The 26,681-nt window shown below is 36.3% G+C and overlaps 1 protein-coding gene across 13 annotated transcripts in view; it reads left to right on the forward strand.

Annotated features, from left to right (window-relative positions):
- The window catches only part of nrm (neuromusculin), a 1,033,009-nt gene that overhangs the window by 952,749 nt on the left and 53,579 nt on the right, over positions 1–26,681 (forward strand). For all 13 annotated transcript variants that reach the window (XM_074171837.1, XM_074171836.1, XM_074171839.1 and 10 more), the window contains 6 exons: positions 17,235–17,385; positions 17,443–17,569; positions 22,713–22,894; positions 22,948–23,063; positions 24,640–24,871; positions 24,936–25,202. In XM_074171837.1, the coding sequence (XP_074027938.1) occupies positions 17,235–17,385; positions 17,443–17,569; positions 22,713–22,894; positions 22,948–23,063; positions 24,640–24,871; positions 24,936–25,202 (1,075 nt within the window). The remainder of the gene's footprint in view (positions 1–17,234; positions 17,386–17,442; positions 17,570–22,712; positions 22,895–22,947; positions 23,064–24,639; positions 24,872–24,935; positions 25,203–26,681) is intronic.

Consider the following 26,681-nt stretch of genomic DNA (forward strand, 5'->3'; position numbering starts at 1 on the left):
TTTTCATAAATTGGTCAGTTGATTGACACTACTATTATATCGATACTGGAGTAATTATAATTCTTGATGGGTTGGAGAAACACATACACAAAATCTTGAGAAATTGAACGTTTGGGCCGGAATTATTGGTAATACGGTATTTGGTCCTTTTTATTGACGGAAATTTTACCGAGCGCTTATTCTTGCAACTTTCAGGAGGATGAAGCACCTCTACACTTTTATATTCCTAAAAATACCTAGACGAGGAATTTTTTGTTCGTTGGATTGAGCATAGCATACCAATTCTAACAAACGTAAGGGCGGAATTTGAAAGTAGACTCTATTCTTGTCAGGAGGTTGGTGATAGCCATTTCAAAAACATCACAAGAAATGAATTAAAACTATTTCTCATCACTAGCATTCATTTTTAATATGTCTCATTGATCGCAAAAGAAGTACCGCAGAGACCTCTGTACAGAAATGTTTGTTTCAAAGACCTCTAGTTTGTGCAGAAATGTTTATTTCTTCAATGCCTTCAGAATGGGTTATATGTTGAGAGTACAGCTCCTGGATGCTGCCCTTGTGTAGTTGAATTACTTGTGAATGTATGAAAAAGTAGAGTTCCTTGATTGACTCAACCGTTACTTAATGAAGATCCATAGTAATTTCACATACTACACCTAATGATTTGATCTTCACAAACTTCATTTTCAGAAATGTCATGACATGTTTCGCTATCACAGTAGCTTTTCCGTAGTAAATAACATACTGAAAGTTGATTCCTAACTCCGCTTTTCAAATATCCCACGTAATCACCAGTAAGAACTGCCTACTCAGGTACTTACTGGATCATGAATAATGTCGGAGATTTTTGAAAAGAACGCTGCAAAGCGATATACATAATCATCGAGAAAGCAAGTGTGGAAAGCGAGACTTGTAGCCAGGATCCAGAAGATCCAAATAAAAGTCGACAACAATTATTAATATGGTCACTCCTAAGCGTCGATCCTTCATTCAGTGAAAAAAAGGTGCGAGAATTATCATAATGAACTTATTGCATACCTGAAAAAAATCCAAAGAAAAAAATGGAAATTTCATATTCCTGAAAACTGCAGACTCTCACCAACACAGATATTAAACATAGAGGTTAATGCTTGCCTCAATGGATATATTTATTCACCTGATGAGTCAATGAGTAGTATTTAGTATTATATTCAATTTTTTTCTCTTGCACAGGAAGGGAAAATTTTCAAAAAGTGTCTTTCGGTCCAATATATAGCTTTTCCGTAGAGAAAGATGCCAGCACCAGCACTTACTCGGGCTCATCTTCAAAGGACTGTTGAGTCCAGAAATGCATTCTTAGTTTAGCTTGACACCACTGGTGAGACCTATGAATGACGGGTTGAAACTGTGCTGAAATAAAGAGAGTGAATCCCATTCGGCGGTCGATGTCGGAGCTTGGCATGACATGAAGTCGCCGCTTCAGTTCTCTTGAGAGGGCAGTTTCTACTATATTTGGTGTGAACTAACTACGTGAATATCATCTTATACCAGAAGGAGAGTAGCGCATCTTTTAGATACTCCCAGAGATAGGAAACGAGTGGTAATGAATCTAGTGAATGAGAATGAGAATCGTCATTGAAATATTCAATGATGGTTCTTGAACTAGGAGAAGGAGCCACCTTTATCTTTTCACCAAATTTTCCATTCAATCATTATAAAATGATTGGATGAATTATCTTACCTCAATATTTCCTCTGAGAAAGTTTGGATTCATTGTGGATTGTCTTGTTTGAGACCAGCGATGACTGTTACGTCGATTCAGTACCTCAATTTCAAATCGCCTTTCATTGCACCATGAATCTTGTTCAGTTATAAATATTCAATATTCTTTGTATTGATTCAAAATTATTGCTGTATTTATAATATCAAGGCAATCACTGACTTTCTCAAACTAATGAGCCGCTTTGTTTGTTTTCAAAGATCGTTTTAGAAACAGTATCTTTCAGTTCCTAAAGAGAAAAGCATCTGAGGCGGATCGGATTTCAGGGCGGAATAAAAGCCCCTCTTCAACGTTTCAAGTTGTGCTAGTACGCAGTTTTACATATGAAAGGCGGCAGTTTTCCTTAATTTATTGGATTCCCGGCAGTGTTTAAGCCCCGAGCCATATGTCTCCGTTGCTTTACGTCTTATTACGCGACTTTTCATTGCTCCAAGCCAATAAAATAGCATGGCGCGAGACAAATATTACTGAACCGAATGAATGAGATTAGGATTCGTCTTTGTGACGACAAAGTTTCAAAATAACGGCTGTTCTTTCTTGTAAATGGTTTGGGACATGATCGGAAAGTTGTGATTCAGTTGGATTGTTTTATGATATTACTGTCGAGTACTTTATCACTCAAACGGAATCTACTTTAAGAAAGCACTTTTTATCGTTTTACTTTTACGTCAATATATGAAGAATGGAGAGCTTCCAAAGAAATAGAAAATCTACTAGCTGAACAATTTCCGTCCAACTCGACAGTCGATTTTCTGGGAAAGGCACCACCCACTATTACCACACTAGAATCCACAATGCCGGAAATTTTTTTTCAAGAACGTCTAGTCTGACGAATTTTGAAACAGCTCAATATCAACAAGGCGTCTGGTCCCGTCATCGTACTTAAAAAGTGCGCAAATGAACTCGCACCAGTATTTTGCAGAATTTTCAACCTGTCTTTCAAGGAAGGGGTTTTTCATTCTTGTTGCAAGATTACTCGTGTTCAGTCTATACCCAAGGACAAGAAAAATCTTTCAAATAACTATAAATCTGTCACTTTGCTATCAGTGATACCAAAAATCATGGAGAAAGATTTTTCTGTAGTGCCTGTGTTTTCTCCTTAAAAAAAGGAAATATTGAAAATATGAGTGAATATTATGTGAATATTAGATACAAAATTAAAACAAATAATTTCCAAACCATGAGGTCATTTCAGTGTACTTTTGTCAACGTAACACAAATCGAATAATCTCGTCAGCTTGAAAAGATGGTGATCAGTTGGCGAGAGGTCTGCCGAGTATGGTGGGTGAGGCAGAACTTCGACGCTGAATTCGTTAAATTTTTGAGCATTGATTTGTGAAACGTGCGGACGGGCGTTATGGTGAAGTAGGATCGGACATATTCTGTTGGTCTGTGCTGGCTGTTGATGATGCAATTTCCGGTTGATTCCTTTCATCTCCTCACAACGGGACTCTGCTGTGATAAGAGCAATTATTAACGATTTATCGTTATAAAAATTGAACTTCGCCTTTTGTTTCCAACTTTTTCATATTTTTGTCCAAACTGTTCATTAACTGTTGAACCTTATTAGTTGTAAACAATAAAGACATTTATTTATTTTTTTTCATCGTAGTGTGCGCTGGTCAGGCCCTATCCCCCGAAGCCCCGATACATTCGGTAGGGCGCGCCAGCATTATCAACCAATGACCACTCCCCACACCGTGGGGTAAGTAATCATTGCGTCCGAGAATCATGTACCCTGAGCAAGCGCAGTGAGCCAAGAATGACAGCCTTCTGCATTTGTGCGACTAAGATTTCTGCCTTAGTGCCGGTATGATTTTAAGATTCGAGAGTAGAGAGGACATCATTTCACCAAGGACTCCTATAATCAGAACAACCATCTTGACAGAGTGATCTGGATAGAGTCTGCGGAGTTCGAAGAGAAAATCTCTCGATATTTTATCCGTTTTTCCTCCTCTTTTCTGACGATATTCGTCTCGCCAGGAGCTGAAAACTCCACGACAAATATCGTTTTGCTTTGGTGGTCGAGAAGGACTACATCAGGCTTATTAGCTTGTATGAGCCTGAGGGTGAAGAACGAATAGTTCCAATAAATTCGGCACTTCTCGTTTCCCACAACGGATTCAATATCCCCCGGAGCGTAGGGCAACACCGGTGTCTCGTCAATACCGTAAGAGTGCCGTAGATGGTAATATAGCACTCTTAGGGCCGCGTAATGTCGATGGATATAGACCGAGATCGCATATGCTGGGCATGCTGATAACAAGTGCATTAGGGTCTCGGGCGCCTCGCGGCAGGCCCTGCACCTTATGTCAGGAACCTCTATACTCTTCACGCGACTGCGGTAGACTGAGGTGTTGAAGACACCATCCTGGCAAGCCATGATGAACTCCTCAGTTTCCGACTTCAGCCCACTCGACCTGAGAAAAGCGAACGTCAGGCGCTTTGATAAGCCAAGGTCTTCAATGTTATTGAAGAAGACCCCATGCATTGGCTTATTCTTGTGTCCCTGCAGAAGTGAGCTGAACGGGTTCCAACTCGGTGACAGAGTTGTGGTCACCTCGTTCAGAGTCGAAAACTATACCGAGTTCATCAGCTGCTCGGGCAGCCGCCATAAGGAGAAATGCTCCAATTCCTGCTCTTTCATGGTCACGGACCATGCACAGAGGGGGAACCGAACTCCTGACGACTCTACAGGCTGTTTCTAGTACCATTCTGTCATCTAGACACTCCAAACTCAAAAGTTCACGGCCTTCCTGTTGTCGGGGGAAGTACAACCGTTGAACGGACGATTTGGGATGCAAACTCCTATAGAGATGCATCATTTTTCGAGTCTTTACGTCAAGTTGATACAGCCCCTTCCGAGTCCACTTCACTACTCCAAACTCCTATAGAGATGCATCATTTTTCGAGTCTCTACGTCGAGTTGATACAGCTCCTCCCGAGTCCACTTCACTACTCCAAACGAGTAGAGTAAGATTGGAACGGCAAATATATTTGTTGCAGCAAATTTTCTCTTTCCCGACAGTTCCGATGACCAGATCTGTCGAAATTTGTGCTGATACTTGCCGCGGAGAGATTTTTTCACTGCTGTTACCTCCTGTGAGTGGTGTTGTTCCACCCTGAGGTAAGTATACGTCTCTCCGGCAACCAGATGGTGTGGGATGCTTCCATCTACGAGCTGCACATCCTCTCCGTAGTCCCCGTCATCCTCTTTTGAGATGGACCATTGCACATTTGTCTATCCTGAATTTCATAGCGATAGCATGCGTGTACTTTTCCACCACCTTCAGGGACTGATAGAGATTCTTCTCTCCAGAGGCATAAAGTTTGAGATCATCCATATAAAACAAATGGGTGACCTTATGCCTCCGGTTTACGGGGGTTTACGGGGGTACCCTCGAGTATTTCTGAGCGCAACGGATAATGGCAATAGTGAGATGCAGAAGAGAAGGGAACTGAGGGAATCACCCTGAAATACACCCCTTCTGAAAGTGACCCAACCTGTTTGGACTCTTGCTTGACCAGATGTTATGGTAAAGCGAGTTCGCCAAAGTGGTATCAGTTGTTCAATGCATCTCACTATTTTGTCGGGTACCGCAAGGCATCTGAGCAAATGCAATATGAGCTCATGCAAAATTGTCTCAAATGCCTTACGGTAATCGATCCAGGTCATAGAGAGGTTACACTAATATTGTCGAGTCCTGCGTTACACATCTATCAATGAGCAGGTTCTCTTTACATCCAGCGACTCCTCTCTTTGACCCTCTCTGCTCATATATCCGTTCGAACACTCGGTCAACTGCGGTTAGTATTCGTGTGTATAATATGCTTGTAAACAACTTACAACACGAATTCAAGCATGTTATCGGTCTTTAATTCTTAGGAATCGACAAATCTCCGGGGATAAGAACGGTCCGCCCCTCGACAAACCAATCCGGAATCGGCTGCTCTTCGTCCAGCCATGAGTTGAAAATTCAGGCCAGATGGCGGTGGATGCTTGGTAGTTTTTTCCACCAATAAGTGTTCAGCCCATCTGGGCCTGGACCAGCAAAGTTCTTGGAACCCACAAGGGCTCTTTGAGCTCAGGCTGTCGAAGCTCTCTGTTCAAAGCTTCGAACTGCGATAGGGCTGGAGTGTCTAAGTTGACTGGCTGCGGGTGTTCATAGATATCCTTCCAGAAGGATTCCACCTGATCAGCGGTCGGCGGATTATCCACAACACGTGGTGGCTCTTGGAATAAGCGAGAAGGTTTCTCGCGAAACCTAATGTTTTCCTCGATACCTTTCGCTCGCCTCACTACTGACTTTTTAGCAGCCATTAGTATTCGTATCCTATCAAGGCAGGGTGGTCAACAGCACGCCTTGACTTAAAGTGTGATGGATACGTCGTAGTTTGGCGGCTATTCGCTGCACTGCGGGCGTGAAAGGCCTGTTGGCCGCCCTGTAATCCATCACACATTGGATACGAGACGCGTGTTGTCTCGCCGACGTGATCTTAGCCTCCATCTTGTGTATACGTGTTCAATCTTCCGAACCACAAGGCCGGGATTTTGTCCTTCCGATTCGGAAACCGATTGGACGACGCTATACACGGCGGTGTTGTTTTGCCAGATGTCAGCCTCTTCTGTTATTTCTGTTATTATTATTATTATTTGGCCTAGTTGCAGAAAGTTAGAGTGGATCACACTAGCCACTGATCATCACACAGCAACCATGGGCTTGTTTTGGTGGGTTTTCGCCGTTGGGATGTGCCTGGGTGGCTCATCTGTGTCCAACCATTGTCCTGAACATCTCCTGTTGTCGTAGAGCATCCACTGTCGATAATTCAGATCGTGGGGTACACACTTTCTGATCTTTTTGACCTTTCCATTACGTTTCGAACCATCAAAAACGGTATGAGAGCTGACGCCTAGTTCTTTCGCCATCTCACGCACCGTTTATGTTGGGTCAGGCTCCACTAGGGTTCCCAAACCCTCGTCCTGGATTACTGTTGGTTGACTACTTCTGGGTTCATCTTCAAGGCAAAAATCTCCAAAATGAATTTACTCCAACCATTAACACTAACGTTCATTAACACTATCATTGCCAAATATCTGGTTGATTTTTCGGGCTGTTTCGGCATCGCTTCAGTTCAATTTGAATTTGTAGAGAGAAATTGGGCAAAAATCGCTCAACGACAGCATATAGTTATAAGCTGAAAAGACACAAAAAAATTAAATTTGGGAACAAATAAAGAGCATTGTTGTTTAGAGTACAAAATCCTCTGTCGATCATATCACAACACAGTAGATTTTCGCTAAACGTTACAAAAAAAGCAACACGCATTTCGCTATACAATAGCTACTTCAGGACTGTGAAGACATGTTGAGGTACAGCTTCAATTATGACAACCTGAAGCATATTTCATCAATTCTACATCAATAGTAATACTTCATCGGTTTTTAAAAATGAAAGTTCAATAACGGTGATCTATTTAAATCCAGTAGGTCAATAATTATAATATTCGAATTTTCAAGTTCATTAATTTCTATTGCTTCCAAACCTCTATTTTCTATGTGAAAAATTTCAAAATCTCCGTTAGAGAAATGATTTTCTTCTGAAAGTTGATTTGATTATGTTGAATTTGTTTTGACATTAACATAGCTCAATATGATGTTACTGGATACGAGTCCTAAATGTTCTGCTAGTTTGACCAATATACATTGTCATCCTCAAAGTATGCACCATATGGGAAACTCATTTATTATGGGATTCTTGATAAAAGTTTGTGCATCCTCTAAAACTGAACATGCACCAACAAAATATAGTAAATTACACGTAATATACGAGGAGCCTTCAAATATTTGATTTTGAGGCAGGAGTAAACTACTTTCATTTTGAAAAATCTCGGGAAATGTTCTTTAGAAAAGTTGTTCAGCTTTAAAAAATACATCTAGATTTGAAGTCATGGTCATCTAAGTGGAGTTTTATTTTTTACTCATTTTTTTTTTAAATGTGGACAACGAAAAAAAAATTTTTCAGAGTAATTTTTTTAGAGTAAAATAATTTTCAGAGTTCGTGGTGCAAACTTATTTTTATTTTTTGGTAACACCAAAAATTACTCAAAATTATACAGTATTGTATCAAGAACTTAATATTCAATAATATCAAATCACAGAACATCAAAATAAAATAGGTATTTCGGATTAAACTCATTGATTTTCTGGAGATTTTATTGTTTTGTCTTCATTATTTTCAAGTAACTTTCTCAACTTTTTACCTGTTCTATATGCCATTTTAGTATCCGGTTTATTCAAAAATGAATGGAGCCAATTTTTGTGTTGTTTGTCCAAAATATGTTGAAGCTCCATAATTTTGATTTTGGTTATCTAACTCATCAATGGGATAAACGTCTCGAATCGCTTTTGCATATTCTTTTTTGGAAAGAATTGTATCTAATAATTCAGCTTTAAATCTGTCGTTTACTGCAATGTGGTTGATGATATTATTGAAATTATCTTTTGAAAGAGGAACATTGACTAATATGTGAATCATGCACGCCCTTCATGGTATTAGCCAGGGGAGTGGTTGTTTTAGGTGTCAGTCCATTAACCTACAGTGTAGGTAAGTCGATACTGACCTGAACAAATTGTTCTTTCAGTTAATTTGAAAATTTTCTGTTACCTGAATAACGGAGAGCATTTGCTCGAAAATTCAATATTCGAATATATCATCAGAGTATATAAATGAATAGAGTCGTATTAGTCAATTGACTCGACTATCTGCATCGCACGTATGTTGGGTATTCTTTTCGATTTCATTGAAATTCAAAATAACGTTTCCATTCTAATGGAACTCTTCATTATACGAATGAACTTTGATTATAATCTGGAGACTCCAGGGTTTCATATGTGAATCGTTGGTAGTCAAGGAGGAGCTTTAATTGAAGGATTGTTGTCTACTTTTCGTGAGGTTATGTAAATTGGTGAAGTATGGTAATTAATTTTCCATGTTGGTCTTTTGTATCTGTTCATTGTATTTGTGTATTCCATTCGATTCACATATTCACTTGAATTGTTTCAGAGAGATACACCTAGATGTTAATTTCATGGCTCTCATTTTTATCGCTGTTTGGTAGAAGCGTGCCATCGCTGTAAAATTCTATATCAGCACACTAGCCGTGATTTTTTTCTTAATTTGATCGGTTTGAAAGAAATTATCGTTATATCATATTAAAAATCTACATGTCACAAAAAAGTACTGAAATTTTCTATGAAGTTCATGTGGTATCCCTTACATAACGATCTAGCTATTTGAATTACAATTGTTGATGATTCAATCGAATTGGAAAACTGACCCGTGAAAAACTACTTCTTTCTTTTAAGAAGCACTAAAGGATGACATCGATTACTGCACGCAAGATCCACTTGTTTCAACGCGACGGAATCGAAAAAGATCAAGCGTGATGTATGCTAACACCTGAAAATCATTCAGCCTTGAAATGGAACCGAAAGAAGAGTAGAGGGAAAGGCGTTAAGTTCTCTAACGAGATCATTCACTTCGAATACTACACACATGCTGAATAAGTGGTGTCAACTGATACGGGGTTGGATTTTATCGATAATCATTCGGGTTACAGGTCAGGTAGAGGTCAATTTCAATGGAATCAGTGGAATTTCAGATAGTTTCCTAAATTTCATTATATTTCAACGATAAGAGTATTTGTGCTCTTGCAGGTATTGAAGAAAATAATACAAGTCGATGATTATATATCAATCATTAGTCAGTGAGTTTTTCCATTCATAAACTCTTCCAAAAAACTAACAGTTTTTTTATTTTATTCTTTTGCGTTCAAACCACCAATTCTATAACATAGTATTATCATACATTATATATTTTATAAGTAAACGGAAGTCAGCTACCCAAAATTCAATGTGACTGAACAGAACTTTATGTTTCGTGTAAAATGTTTCTATTTTCGATTAGGTGTTTCACGGTGTTGCCTGACGTTAAAAAATCTGTTGAAATATGTTTTTCCGTTAACCAACTGTCGCATCCCTACGAACGACAACTCTTAAAAGTCGAAACTTGTGTGAGCTAAGGACTAACGAGGTCTAACATTTTAATGTGTGATTCCTAACACGTATTTCTAGTTATCAAGACTACTTATGAGTTATTGAAATATGCTTCCTCCTCCTTTTGGATTGTACGGTTTTCCGGTTCAGACTTCATTTGATCCTGGTTGAACTCATCGCTATTCAAAATTGAGGATCTTCTCCCCAAATCTTTATTTCGCTTTGGATAATCTCAGATTCAGATATGCTCCGCAAGTCTCGACCCGCTACAAAGTTTCTGAAGTTGCTTTCAACGATAAGTTTGTTACATTGCCATAAGTTAAACGTTCATATCTGAGAAAGTTTCTATTATATTTGGATCCATTTCTTCGCATTCTTTCCGGCTGTCTTTCATCAACGAATGGATGCCTCTAGTTGATACCTCTGAACGCCTGTGTTCTCACCAGAAACCGTTACAATTATCTCTCTAAAAATAGACTATAAATATTCAACATCAAAATCGATAGAAATAATAATTAAATGGCGTTTGCAGACAGATTCATTCAACAAAGGACTTCAGGTGGGACGTTTTTGATTTCAAATCTTGATGCTATCAAGATGAAAACATTTTTGACAAATTGTTTATTCTAAGATATCTGAACACTGGTAAGCGATTCATTCGTCAAGAACAGTGGACGCCAACCTGTCGATCGCGAGCTACCGGTAGGTCGCAGAGGCAATTCTGGTAGCTCTCACAACGATTTTAATTTAAAAAATACAAACTGCAAAAATCAGAGAAGCTTCCGAAAATTCCACAAAAAAATATAATTGTCATAATATTAAACATAAACAGCGGCAACGTTGCGGTGAGAGATCTGCCGCTGACGTCATCAAGCTAGAATCGGCTAGAACCGACCAGCCGGACCAGCGCGTTAGTGTTCAAGAACGATCTGGATTGCTTTGAAAGGGATAAATACGCACGGCGCGGCGACATTGCGCTTAGTTTGAAACTGAACGCGTAACCAACGTCCAGCGGTTGGGTTAGTAGAGAACAACAAAAATAATATTATGGCAAGCAGTAGTAAGAAGGTAAAGACATACCACTTTCATTCGGAATGGGAAGAACAATACTTTTTTACAGAAGTTAAAGATAAAAATGTGTGTTTGTTATGTAATACTCCGTTGCTAAAAAAGGAAATATTGAGAGACATCATAAAACTGTACATTCTAATTTTGAAAAATCATTCTCACTACAGTGGGAATGATTTAAGAACAGTCGATAAAAATGAGGCTGCAACTGAAGCATCGTACAGTTCTATGCCGTGTTGCCTTGAAAGTGAAAGCATTATTCAGTTCAACCTATTTGTGTGAATCTTCTTTTTCCAATATGAAGTTTATTAAGAACAAATATCGCAATCGATTCACTGATGAACATTTGGATGATTGTATTCGAATGGCTGCATCAAATTATACTGCAAACATTAAAAAAATTATCGATGAGTCTGAGTGTCAGCCTTCTCATTGAACGTGCTTTTTAATTTTTCAATGTTTATGTTCATGATATTGCGTTACTTTTTTGTTATTATTATTAACTATTTTCAAATCATACGTGACATGCCGTTGTGGCTGGATAAAAGTTTGTGTTTATTTTTCAAACACCTTCGTTTGATAGGTAGGAATGTAGCTATGAAAAAGTACGTACTAGTAATATTAGTTATTTTGTTATTGGTTTATTATTAGTACCTATGTATTATGTATCACCAGTTAAATAGTAAAATAAATACATATTATGATAAATTAACTGTGGATCATTTCATTTACGTTGCATTACGTGGGGTAGCTCGCTGTTTATTTCAAAATTAACAAAGTAGCTCAACACATTGAAGAGGTTGGCGACCACTGGTCTAGAATGAATATTTAAATTTGTCATGTAATATAGCTTACTTGATTTCATTTGGATTCGCAACTTTCCCAAATTAACATTTATTCCCAAATTAACCTTTAATGTCGTTGATATTGCTGTTCGTGTGACGATATCACAGAGTTGAGTATTCTAGAACGTAGTGATGTAAATTGGGAGGTGGTTGAGAAACTAGATAACACTAACACTAACATTTTAGGTTATGTATGCATAAGCAATATGCATGAATGTTCACCTCGAATTCTTTGAATCACTTTGGTTGAACTAAAATGATATTTATAAAGAATGAAAAAAATATAATAATTCAGATATTCATAGAAATCTTTGGCATATAAACTATACGTCAGTGACGATTTAGGTTTGATCCTTGGTACGAACTATGAGACAAGACTTCCCAAGTTTGTCGAATTTGTTAATTCCATCCATCCATCGATCTGATACTCCACTGAAATAATGGTGAATAATTCATTTATTTTCTCAGGCGTAACTGTTACTAAAATAATAATGAAAATGATTTTATAATGTTTCACAAAGCATCTTATAACAAACAATTAAGACAACACTTCAGTGTAGGATAGATCAGGAGTTTATGAGATTCATATTTCTTGCTCTGAACTGTATATTGTACAAACAGAGGAAACCATTTCTCAGAGAATGAAAGAACATAGAAAAAGTTTTTGAATGTGAAGACGAATTCCACATTTGCAGAACATTTTTCGACTTAGGGACATGAGTTCAACCATAACTACAAAGTTTTTCATTTGATAGAGAAAGGTTTGAAACTCAATCAATAGATTCACGAATCCTGAAAATTTACTGTATGACCAAATAGAATTAAATTTTGAAATGTAACTTGAATGAGTTATGGATTTCCTTCAAGAATCAGCCAATTTCATCAAATACGGTTTTACAAATTCGACATAGTTCAGTTATGAATATTACTGGAGTTTTTTCCCAACATCAATCCGTCATTTCAACACGTGTTCCGATCACCAAGTGATCATCTTCAGGAGGAAGATTAAACTCTCCATCCCCCTGTTGTTTCGATAACCAAGTGATCATATTCGATAGAAAGATTAAACTCTTAATCTTTCATTTATTTTAATATTCGTTATGACCGAAACACTATAAGACTTCATCAGATGCATTCAATATTCTCTGGAAAATCCCTATGAACAACAGCCCTCGAAAGTCAAAACTTATGCAAGCTAAGGTAAAAGAGGTATTATCTTTTATAATACGATTATGAGCACGAAATAATACAACTTTCGTTAAAATCCTTAAAGAGCAATAAAATTCAAAATACAACTCAAAATCAGTAAACAGTTAGCTAAAAATATGTATGTTTTGATAATAAACACTGCATCTGAAATTATTCCATCTGAATAACAGTTTATTGTAAGATTTTCATTAAACAGTTTGAAAAATCGCCTCACTTGATTCACTATACAGTAGCTTCCTCAGGCATGATTGATACAATCTGTTTGTACTACACTTCCATCAATTCAATCACATATGGAAGTATTTTACTCGTGAACACGCAATTTCACGTTGATTTAATGGTCATTCTGAATAAGTGTTCCACTTACTTTTGAGTTACTAAATAGTTAAAGTATTGCTGAAAAAAAGAATATGTGAATCCTAGGTCATCATTTCCATACACAGACAAGAAACCTACATCCTTTTGACTTTCCTTCATTTTTCAAAATATAATAACCTTAAAATATATTTCCTTTTCCCTCAATATAATTTTCTTGGATATTTCTGTCACAGATCTTTCACTTTACATCCTCTCAAGTGACAACCTCTCTGGATTATCTGAAGTTTGTTATAAAACAATGTTTTCTGAATCAACAGTTTTCATTCTGAACCAAAAACATTCCTAAGAATCATCTATTCTGTTCAGTATGCAACTCCTGTTGATTTAGGTATTTGAATTGTCGCCAACTAAAATATTTGTACTTTCTGCCGAATGACCCGAAACAAATGAAAAGAGGCTTATTCTTATTTCAAATAAATCCTTCGAAAGCATTAACTTTTGAGCATCGCGTTTTAAAAGCTTCAGCAGGCAATGAATATTTTATGAAAATGTTGTTCAGGGGAAAGATCCTGTTTTCCAGTGGTGCATGTTTGTATTCAGCTGCATATATTTATTTGCAAATTTGTGTAGGTTGCAGTTTGCATATCCGAGTCCTATCTCTGTAGGGAACTGATGTTTGTCTTATGATGTGCTTCTGATATTCACTAGCTGTCGTGGATGAGGAAACCGTTAAGCTTGTGTAAAGTTCAGTTCGCGTATTGTTTCAGATGTGCACAGCAACGTGGCTAACAGAGCTCGTGTTACAAAAATGATTTATGATTATGTTTTCATAACTGATCGTCTTTCTCACCTCCCTGAATATATTTCCCAGTAGTATAGAAAAGTTCCAGAACTAATTTATTATGAAATTCCAGATGAAAGTTTGTAGGTAAATAACGTTTCTCCTTTCAATCAAAGGATAATCATTCTTTCATTAAAAAAATTATGATTCTTCTTGTTCTCAGGCTGATTTTGAATTGGTGAATTATTCAAACTGAGTAATAAATAATACCGAAATAATGAAATCATCAACGCAGGTGCTCCCCAGGGATCCATATTGTCTCCAACCCTCTTTTTGATGTATATCAACGACTCATTGGAAAAAATCAAGAATCCAGTATGTTGCTTTTCTGACGACAGCACACTTGTCTCGTCATTTCATTTAGATTCCATGACACTTGTGTGGTCATTTCCTTAGGAATCCAGGACATCGGCTGCGGATGCACATCTTCACCGGCAGCAGAAAGTTGAATATATCAATGAGGATTCAGAAGTGATTTTGAAACCAGGTGAAAGTAACCAGGTTCAATTCAATATTACAAAAACCCAGGTATCGGTTTTTTCCAAAAGAAAAAGTAGATGTCTCCAAACCGGATATAATAATTTCAGGACAAATAATTCTGCTTTCTGCTTGGATAAGTTTGTTGGGGGTTAAAATGGACACCAATATGTCTTGGTAAAATCATGTCGCTGGAATAGCAAAGGCTGCTCCTCACAAGTTCGAAACACCATTCCGAACCAGAAAACTTTACACACCTGAGTAACTTTTGATGCTTTATAAAGCTCAGATCAGATCTTCTTTGGAGTAGAGTTCTTATGTATGGAGCCACGACCCCGAGCATACCCTGAAAGTGCTGGATTCCATCCAAGAAAAAGCCATCTTCTTGATTGGAAATACGAACATCACTTGCAAACTTGATTATCTGGAGTATCGAAGAAGGGTAGGAGATTTGACTCTCTTTCATTGATACTCTCACGGGAGGTGTTCAAGTGACTTGGCACATTTGATTCCACCAAGAGTGATGCATATCAGAAATACACGACGTACTGTGGCTTCTCATCATTTCGAGGTTCTACTTAGAAAGAGTTCTTAAACTTCACTGTTTAAGAACTCTTTCATCTGCTGAATTACGTTCGTGTGGAATAAGCTTCCTGTAGTGCATTTGAAATCATGATATTGTATCCCTTTTATTTGAAAATCTTTGAGAGCTCTATATAAGTTGACTAGCTGTTTCCGGTTAAGGTATATTCTTAAAAAAATCACTGAGAGTAGACGTAGTGAAATGAGTCGACTGCAGGCATGGATCCTGGATGTTCATTATTGGCGGTTACAATTCGGCTTCTCGGTGATATTCATTTCTCAGTTACGTTAGGTCCCAAGCAATTGTTGATCTGTTGAAGGTCTTCTCTGTTTTGGGGACAGGTTTGTTGAAATAATCTGCTATTATCAATAACACCCACAAATAACGCTACGTGATTTATTCATTGAATAATTCATTCGGCAAACAACTACAGCCAATATTTAATATTTCAGAGGTAACTTTCGAAATTTCTGATTGAACACAATTGAAATACATTACCACTTAATCATCCGTTGAAATTTAATTTTTTTGGCGATCAAGTGGAATATGAAACTAGTTTTTACAACAGATGATTATATAGTTCGTTAAATTAGTGTAGACTCTATGAGTAAGTTGCATAAGGAGAACATCGTATTTCCATAATCCGCAAAATATCAATTGTAAGCTTCCAAATCATATTGCTACAGAAATGAAAGTCACAGAAACAAAAAAAAACAAAGAAAAATATTTTAATGACCTACAGCTTCATAAAACACTATAAATACTTCTCTCAAATTCGAACACGTAGAAGTATAACAAAATCATTAACTCCTTGAAGAATAACATCATCATATAAACAAATTATCGCACACAAATTTTACAATGATTATGGTAAAAATGTTGGTAATGGATAAGGCGTAGAATTTTTTTTTCTACCACTTGTGGGAAGAAATATTTACTTTACTTTACCACTAACAAGCAGATGCGAGTACATTTACATTCTGTTGAATGACATTACATCTACATTACATCACGTATTCTACGTGATTAAATATCCAGATATCATTATTTTTATCAAACAGATTAATACATCTGGCCTGTCTGTTCATTTGGGTTTTTTTCAAGGACAAAACACAAGCACTACAGGAAAATCCTTTAGGATATCTTAGAGCGGTGCCTATGAGAAAGTAGTGATTCACATTGGATTTGAATTGCTGGAGATGAAATCCATTTGGAAAACGTTCTCAGGAAGTTTATTCCACATGAACTACAGCTACAAACGCAGCTACATAATGGCGGATTACATATTGTTCCACAACTATCTCAATATGGGTATCAAGTGACAGGGCTTGACAAAACGATGCAAATTAAAGATGGCTGCAGCTACAAAATGGCGAATTACATTACATTGTCATACTGAAGCACTAATTGAACTGAACAGATTGAGAAAAATTGAGTAACAAAATAGGAAACTGAAAACTTGAAAATAAAACAAGCAAAAAAAAATATGAAAAATGAGAAATGAAACTTTCTATGTTTTTTCAACACTTTTATTCATAACTATCGTTACTGCAGTTTCTTTTTATGGACATTTTCAAACTTATAAAATAAAACTTTCAAATGAAATGAAAGGACGATGTAGGACGAAACTGTAGAAACGATAGTTACAAATAAAAGTGGTAAAAACATAGAAAGTGTTATTTCCCATTTTTCATGATGATCTCCCACCACGTAGTAACAACGGCTACATCAATCAATTTAATGAAAAAATCATGTTAAACAGTTTTATTGAAAAAAAAAAAGAAAATAATGATGCAGATAATGTACTAAAAACTGAAAGATAATTCGGAAGGTTCTGAATAGTAGTCATCACACCACTCTTCTCAGTAATCTACGGTATTGATCAGAAAAAGATACACATGCAACAAACAGTGAGGCTTTCACTTTTCATTTCGCATATAATAAAATCGTAAATATATGAAAGAAACTATAGTTGTTGGAAATACTAATGTAAATACCTATTCCTGCATGTTATATTAGTAGATACTTAATTATTTGATAGTACTATGTGATTTATGATTTTTCTCGTTTTACAGAAAGACGGAACATTCACCACCATCAGTTCACTATCTTTCAAAGCCAGTCATTGGGAAAACGGAAAGACTATTTACTGTTACGCAGAAAACGAAGTGATGAAGAAAAATGGTGAACAAGAACTCCATTCGAGCTTGATTCTGGATGTTCGATGTGAGATCGCCCTTGTGGGGATAAATTGATGTGTGTTACGATTTGTTTATTTTACAGATCCTCCTGTTATCACTGTCAAGCCGCTGAAGGCTACAATCAATGAGTCTACATATATGAACGTCACCAGTGTATTTCTTCAGTGTGTCTATTTTGCTAATCCTCAGGAGCTGAAGTCAGCACAATGGTAAATAATATCATAAATATTAAATGCTCACAATCCATACGAAACTAGGTCAATTTATTGTAGTGAATTTAGCATCGCCTCGAATATTCCATATTAGGCTAATTTTTTTATTCTTTCAATAATACGTCACCGTGTATCATTGTTGAAACTTGTTTTCAGATAGTAATTTTTTCTACAACTATTTTTGAGATATTTTTTGTTGAATTTGTGATTAGAAGGTTATAAACAAAAAATATTCGAAATCATACGATGTATTCTGTTGAAACGTGATAATTTTTTCACTAATTTTATCGAAAAGTTTCATGAAAGGTTTGTTATGGATATTTCTTTAACAAAAAAATTGGCCGCTAAAACACTAAATTTCTTGAGGTGGTATTTTAGAATTTCAAAGCGAATCAACGAATAGCTAAGGGACATGTATGCATAAGAATTGAATGATTGATACTATAAATTATGATAATATAGTACCTCATCAACATAAATTGAAAATGTTGTCACTTTGGAACAAGTTTCAAAGGTCTTTCAGTGGAGATGATACAATTGCATTTTAGTATCATCTAAATAATATAATGGACATTCAATTGAAAAAATAACTCAAAAGCTTGTCATGCAACAACAGACTGCACGGTTTCGACTCACCAAGGTCTCATCGGTGCTTCTGAACCACTCAATTGTTTTTCAGGACAAGCCTAAAAGTAAAGATGATTACCTTTTTCCTTACGAACACGCCAATCATGGGAAAATTTGAGAAAATAACAGAAAAAAAATAAGCAGATACAACCAATTAACATCTATTGATCTTCTGTGAAGTTCTAAAACACCTCAAGAATTCAATAAAACTAAATGATAACAGGGTAAATTTTTTTGTGAAGAAGTTTTCATAAAATTGTTCTGATGAAAATGTCCGATGAAAGAAGTCATAACGCTATGAAAAACGTTCATTCATGTTCATAACTTTCCAAACTTTAATAGTTTGTATTTTTTAAGTGATCGCCAATTCCATATCACACAATTTGGTGAATGCTTTAAAGATTTCGCCAAATTTTCAACTCCAAAATTATTGTTGAATTCAGTATTTGAATGGATACAAAACTACATTGCATTCTTTGTCTTTTTTTTTTTCATGAAAATAAGACATCTTTGAACTGATGATTGCATAACTCCTTCAAAAAATCATGTTTAACGATAGCATTCATAGTTTTCTGTTACTTTGAAGCTCGCCATGCGTTGTTATCCATCTTACAAATATGGTGAATGATATTAAGTTTTCGCCAAATTTTATACTTATGGTATTGAAACTTCATTGTCTATTGATTTTTTTATAGTTATAGTACAGTAACATAGGTACACAAGTATTGTAAAAAATTTTGTGAAGATTTTTTCTGTTCTGAAATTTCTGTACTCGATAACCCTAAGAGTGCCAAAAAATATTAACTTTGTTTGATTGCAATTTCAGGTTTGGGTAAACTCTAATTTTGTTACAGTTTTCATGAAATTTAATTGGTCAAATTTGAAGTTTATGTAACCAACTATCATTGGAGTGGAGTGAGTTTACTCAAAACTTTTTATCTAGAAAAAAATGGAAAATTTCCTATTCTTCCCAATTTGTTCTAGAGAAAGAATAACTTTTATGCTTCCAACCAACCTTTCAAAGAAACTTCAAGATACATATGACGTATGTGTTTAGGAGCCAGTTCAATTCAGGTCAAATCTTGCAGCTCAACCGATTCTGCTAAAATTTTGCATACACGTTCAGTTTGAATGACAATAAGCTGAGCAGCGTAATTCTACTCCTACATGGCGGATCATCCAAACGTCAGACTTGTTTGCTAAATCTAATATGAAGTACCGTTCAAGATGGTGTATTAGTTTTTTATTCGCCCTCATAACCCTGGTACGAGTGCCAATTGAATGAGTTTGTTTAATAAAATACGGAAAATAATATGACGTTAGTCTAAATTCAATGGGGCGGATCGCCAGAAATGGCGGACCAGTTTCTTATGCACATCCATGATATGAGTATAAGTTGAGAGGATTTGCTAAGAAGAATACAAACAATGAAATGACATCATTTCGAATCCAATATTGTGAATCGTCCAAGATGGCAGACTAGTTTTTTATGCATCCGATGATATGGGTATGTGAACGATGGGAAATTTACAGATATCCTAAAAATTGCTGAAATGAAACCTCTCTTCAAAAACGGTGATAAACTATCGCCCTATTTCATTGATATCGAGCATTGGAAAAGTTTTCGAAAAAACCTTACAGAAGAGGTTGGTCTCATTTCTCGAAAGTTATAATATTTCATCGAGTAGACAATATGGTTTTCGTAAGAATAATTCAACATCTGATGCAATTACCAGATTGACAGGGCTGATAAATGATGCAATTGACAAAATAATCCTTCTATCTGTGTCTTCATCAATCTTGCAAAAGCATTCGACACCAATGACCATTCAAAACTACTGACAGTGCTATCAAATATTGGCATAGGAGGAGTTGCTCATAAATTATTTGAGAGTTACTTATGTAACAGAAAACAATGCATCAATATGAATGATGCTATGAGCAGTTATCAAATTATCACATATGGAGTGCCTCAAGGTACTGTTTTGGGGCCAACTCTCTTCAATCTTTATGTCAATGATCTTTTCGAACAAGATACGTGTGGGGAAGTTGTGAGTTTCGCGAACGACACTGCCGTTTTCTACGAAGGAACTGACTGAACCACGCTCAAAAATAACATTGAGGTTGACTTTCTAAATATAATAAATTTCTTCAACGATAGAATACTGACAATCAATTATAAACAAACTCACTTTTTGATGTTTACATACTACGATAAGCTTAAATACCTAAGCATATATATATATATATATATATATATATATATATATATATATATATATATATATATATATATATATATATATATATATATAGATTCTCATTTGAATTGGAAATATCAAATTAATTATGTAATTGGAAAGTTGCGATTCATGGTCTATAAATTCAAAAACATATCTAAACATCATTAATATAAAATATCTATAAATACTGTACCAGGCTTTGGTCGAAAGCCATCTTTCCTATGGAATCATTGCATGGGGAGGAGCCTCAAAAACACCTATCAATAATCTACAAAAAATTCAAAAATGCATTCTCAAAATGATATATAAAAAACCGCGAGAATATCCATCATGTAGCCTATATAGAGAAACGACGATAATTAATGTAAGTCAGATATTTGTTTTGCGATCCTCTTGAGTTAGTATAGACATAAATCGTCGTTGGTACCTCTTCAGCACCATTACAACACCAAGCATAAAACCAACGCTGTGATACCCAGAACTAAAAAAACAAAAGGGCAGAATTGTTATACTTTTTTGGGACCAACACTTTTTAATGAGCTACCGCTCGAACTCAAAACGATCAACTCATACGGAATGTTCAAGAAAAAGGTCAGATCTTGTCTGTTCACTTTTCCGTCAGAAACACTAGAAAGCTTCAAGCTACAAGCAGAGTATGTTATAGACTTACACGAGGTGTTATCATAATATAATCTGCAGATGTAATTATTCTAATGTGATTATTGTAATTGTAGTGCCAAAATTTTCCTTCATTCTGATATGGAATTTAATATTTTAGAAATGTGACTTGATTAGAGCTTTCATAATCTTATTCCAATTTAAATTGTTTAGTCTTTGGTTTGGATTTCAAATCTTCTAGTATTAACAATTTTTAGATTTGTATGTTTTTATATTTAAACTAAATTAAAGAATATTTGTATTTTAATGATGTTCACGTTTAATGTTTGGACAAAAATTTCATGCCACACGCGGATTCATTTCCTTGTGGTTTTTTTCTGTTTTGTTCATTTTATGATTGGTTGAATTGAGATATGTAATGAAATAGTACGAATAAAACATATTATCATATTATTTATAATTTGAAATATTCAGTAATATATCGTAATGTAAGGGTTTGCTGAAAAGAATACGGAAAATAATATTGCATCCCTCTAAAACTGATACGGGAGACTCCCAAAGATGGTGAACTATGTTTTAATGCACTCACATAATATGCATATCAGAAGAAAAGGTTCATATTTTACAATGTATACAATATAAAAGCTTATCCCTAGATTTACATAAGTAGTAACAAGAATACAATATGTAAATTGTTCTTTACATAAGTATTATCAGGAAAGCAGGCATATTTTTTGTAAAATGGATAAGTGTCGCGACAAGATTTTATATCATATGAATTGGTTAATATAAATGGATTGAATGGTTTTATTGATTTTGGAGTTTTTTGTTTTCTGTTCGGGGAGTAAAGGCTTGTATTTGAAAATGTTCTTCACAATTCATGTTGATTAAATTGATTCTGTAAAATTACATTTCTCTCGAAAATAAGTAAATCATAGCAACAAATATAATAAACGATAAGAGATTGCCACCAAAGTATTCAGGCGATTTTCCCAATAAACTTGGTAGCACTAAACTCAATAATCTATGGGCCATTCAATAAAACTGAGTCATGTGAAAATTGAACTGGAATTAGGAGCCTCAATAAAGTGACTCAATTTCAAGCCTGGATAAAGCAAAACATTGATGTGAACAATTGTAAGATCGTTTAGATATGGAGTATTCTACGTAGTTCCAAAGACAAAACACATGTATTTTATAATTTAGGAGTAAACCAAACCGTTCGATCGCCAGAATGAAATTAAAATGAAAATTACAAAAGATGTGAAATATCTTGAAGAAAATATATGTAAAATTAAAAAACTCCAATAGACCTAATTTTCGTGAATGACTACTAAAAAAACAATCATCATTTCAAATAATAAAATACTCACCACTGGTGTATAAGGAATAACAAAGGTTTTCATATCTTGATCTTTTATAATTAATAACTCAACAACAACATCTTGATGTAATATCATACTATGTATGGTATTTAAATGAGATCTATGAACTATGAACTATCAAAATAAATAGAATCATTTTTTAATATGAGAATTTGAAAACTCCAAACTCAACTATATGCATGATCTGAAAGAGCTGTTTCCTTAAAATTGTATGAGTTATTTGATGACCGTATCATCACAGTATTCAGTTAAACCCTCATGTTCCAGGATAAAAGATGGGAGGAATCTCGACCTCAGTGATACAAGTAAATACGTAGGGGGTACAACAACTAATCCTCCTTTGTATATCAACAACGTAACACGTGAAGATATGGGAGAGTACAGCTGTTCTCTAGGAAATGACATTGGTACCGAAATATCCGAAGATAGTATATTCCTAAGCGTTTTATGTTAGTTAGTAACTATTCACACTGAGGAAACCTATTGAATTATTTTTTCGTAGATGCACCTGATGTGGAAGTTATAATTTCTCCTTCGACGCCTGTTAAATCAGTGGATAAGAGTACCGTCACTCTAATATGTAACGTGACTTCAGGGAATCCATCTGTGCTACAAAAGGTAAGAAGGGCACTATTTTCGTAAATAATGAATGTGGCAAAAATGAATGGAGTTGTAAAATAATGTTTGGCACGATTTATCAAGATTTGAGGAATGATAAACAAATTTTTTCACCACATGTACATGTGATTTTTTTTATCGAATGAAACGTTTGGTTCTGAATACATATCAATAATTCAAATTCATGTATCATTACAAATATTGCATTTTCATCAACTTTTTCTCTAAATTGATTACAGAAAATCATGCTGCGATAAGCATACAATAAATCATTACGTTGTCATATTGGAGAGTAGGGAGAGTGAGGGTAGGCACACAGCACTCAGGCCACATTGTACATCCTCCCGAGGAGTTGTCCTCCTAGGTCATCATCCACCCTGCCTTTTTCAGGAAGGTGGACGGGTCACTAGGAGACATCTCCTTTATATCACCAGGTGTAGGCCAATATTCTTTCTTATGCACGATAACTCCGGACACTCGCATAGGACATACCTGAGAGTTACATATCTTCCTGTTCACACATTCTTCATAGAGGTGTGTCTACTAGCTCCATATCATAAAGGTGTTTCCTTAGTTGACAGTGAATAGTCAGTAATCCTACTATAAGGCGTAGAAATTTCCTGGTCATCGCCAGATATTTCTTCGGTACCAGCTTCCCAGGGTCGTCCAGGGTGATCCTGGCAAAACTGCATCCTTCGATTCCATCCCATCTCTCTAGGGATTGAGCATGGGTATGACGTTTGGCTAGTTTCGCAATTGTCGAAGTCGTCAGGCCATAGGTGTCACTGGGTCCTAAAATTCTTAGTCCAGCCGCTTCCTTTGCTAAAGAGTTGGCAAGGCGATTAGCTTTACTCCTGTCGTGCCCTCAAACCCACTTCAGGATAGTGTTATTATCTACCGAGGCTTTTGACTAAGTATTGGTGGCACTTTAGTACTAACCCTGAGGTAACATGTTGTCTGCTCAAGGTTAATTGGGCTTGTCCACTATCAGTGCAGATTGTTATGTTTTTGTCAGAAATTCCTTCCCTAGTTATTTTTTGTGGCGATTGAGATACCAGCCAGTTCTGTTTGAACCACGCTGATATTTTTAATAATCTCCACTTGATCCTTAGGCTTAGTGATCTCGAGTAAACTCCACATCCTGAGCCTTTTTTGGTTTCTGTGCCGTCTGTATATACGCATATTGCATTTGTAGCATCTGACTCTATATTCTGTTTTATTTGTATTTTGTGGGGTTTATCAAACACAAACCTGGGTTCAACTGCATCACTGACTGCCTGCAGCAGAGGTTGCGCAGTAAGCGCTTCTCGCCATAGGCTCAGCCTCAATTAACCCATTCCTACTTCGAGGTTCACACCAGCCGACACTAGAGTTGCATTCATTTCCTCCTATATAACAGTTTATAATCACATGATAAGAAATACATTGCCATCTAATACTCGAATTGTATTATACTTCAGTTTCGTATTCGAGACGGGGTCAATCCAAAATAGTTTCTATCTAATATCTTGAAGTATCGAATTCTTCAAGGAGCCTCTTGGTATACTAATTGAAAATAATGAATATTCGATAACAGGTGAGATGGTCCTTAGACGGAGGTATCATGAAAGAGTTACCCGAATGCAACTACACTAACAGCGATGTCAATGGCACAACAGAATCAAATGGTGGTCCTTTCTGTAGTTTGGATCCCAGCATTATGAGTTTACAGAAAGTGGACGAGACTTTCGCAGGCAGATACACCTGTCAAGGGTACACTGTAGCTGGATGGGGTCCTGTTTCTGAGCCCGAGGAGCTGGTTGTTTATTGTAAGTAAACTGATATAGTCAAATCAGTTTCATTGGTGCTTTAACACATTCAATTTCTTTTCAGATCCTCCTAATGCTACAAGCCTGCGTTTTTTCCCTTCAAAAGTGATCAAAGGTGCATCGGTGACACTGGAATGTTCTGTTGAAGATCCTGGCAGGCCAGACAATGTCACGTACATGTGGTTCAGAGGATCTCACCAAATGACTGAGATAACAACACCGAACTATACCATCACTAGCGTGAGATTACAGTCAAGAAGTAATTTCACTTGTATAGCGGTGAACGAAGGTGGAAGAAGTGCACCATCCACAGTCTTTGTCAACGTTTTTGGTAAGCATAAGTTCGGCGTAACGATATTTTTGAATGATTTTCACTGATGCACATACTGAAATAGGTATTTTATGTTGTTGACGGTACTTACTATGAAACTATACATTACCTAACTCCTACAAGATAACTCTATAATAACCACAGGGGGTAAGATAATATATAAAAGTTCTTCTGAAATTCTCAGAGAGATGTACGACATTTCAAAAAAACCTAGATTGTCATAAATCAACTGAATTGACAAAAATGACAAATATATTTCTTTGATAGAATCAATAACGTAAATTTTAATTGTGAATAGTCTCAGCTCTCGTCCACCATGGTGGAGGTGGGAAAAATGTAAAAGTAAAGTATCTATTGAAAAAGATTAGATTTTCAGTTCACCAGCAATTGTCTGAAGTCGAGAGAATCCAATGGAACTTATTGAAATTTGAATAATACAAGACTCAATGTGTTGATATCAGAACCAGTCATTTTCTCATAAGTCAGAGCAGGTTTGAATTTCTGTAGCGTTGAATTCCGAAGATTACTGCTTTTCTATTTCACTAAATCCGCCAAATTTGTTCCTTTGAATGATCAATGAAGAAATTATCGACCACCACCAGACAGTTTGAAGCGTTATTGTCCGTCTACAAAAAAAATCCGTTCAGCTACAAAATTGTTCAGCCTAACAAAACGGCAGAAGACATGCCACCACACAGTCCCACGATTGGAAAGTTAGAGATACCTCCGTTGGTGTTACCGGGTAGCTCTCCATTTAACAGATTTTTGCTTTAGCCTCCGCCTCGCTTCCTGCCGAAGCTCGCGCGAGAGTTCTCGCGCGTGAACACTATCACATCGTGATCGTGTTCTCGTTGTTAATGGAAGATATCCATTGAATCATAGATCAGCCCATGTTTACGGGGCTGATTATGATAACTCCTGATAGCCGATATGTTCCTCGTCAGCGGACTTTTCTGCAGAAAGATTTGGAAGGATTTTTGAGACAGCCTCCTTCCACTTCAGCCAGATCTAACAAATCAACCAATGTATGTAAATACGGAGCACCTTCTTGTGCATCCTTTCAAGTCTGTAAAGGAGATCTCTCGAGTCTGCAGAACACAGAACAAATGTATAACGTAGCTGGTCTCATCACTTGTTTGCGAATAAGCAACTTGTTGTCAACACTGTTCCCATACAAGTGTTCCTGAAAATTCAGGGCCTATCTAGGATCACTCCCAAATATTGCGGGCTTTTCTACTCATCAGCTCTCACGCCTTTGATTCGCAGTTTTCTGAAAATCTTCACGTTGGTAAATGTCTTCGTAAACGTAACGAGCTCAGTTTTCGATGTGTTCATCTCAATTTCGTTCATATCAAAGTATGGCACGGATCTGCAGCTACTGCTTAGACAACTCGCTCGAGAACGAATGAGCGCAAATAGCTCCTTCGGGACAAGTTCCATCTTCACCTCTGAGCGAAGAAGTGTAGCAGTACTTAACTT

Source organism: Leptinotarsa decemlineata, unplaced genomic scaffold (genome assembly GCF_025532065.1).
Source record: "Leptinotarsa decemlineata unplaced genomic scaffold, Ldec_3_MD MMD2_tig00000035_RagTag_RagTag, whole genome shotgun sequence".
Taxonomy (NCBI): Eukaryota; Metazoa; Arthropoda; class Insecta; order Coleoptera; family Chrysomelidae; genus Leptinotarsa; species Leptinotarsa decemlineata.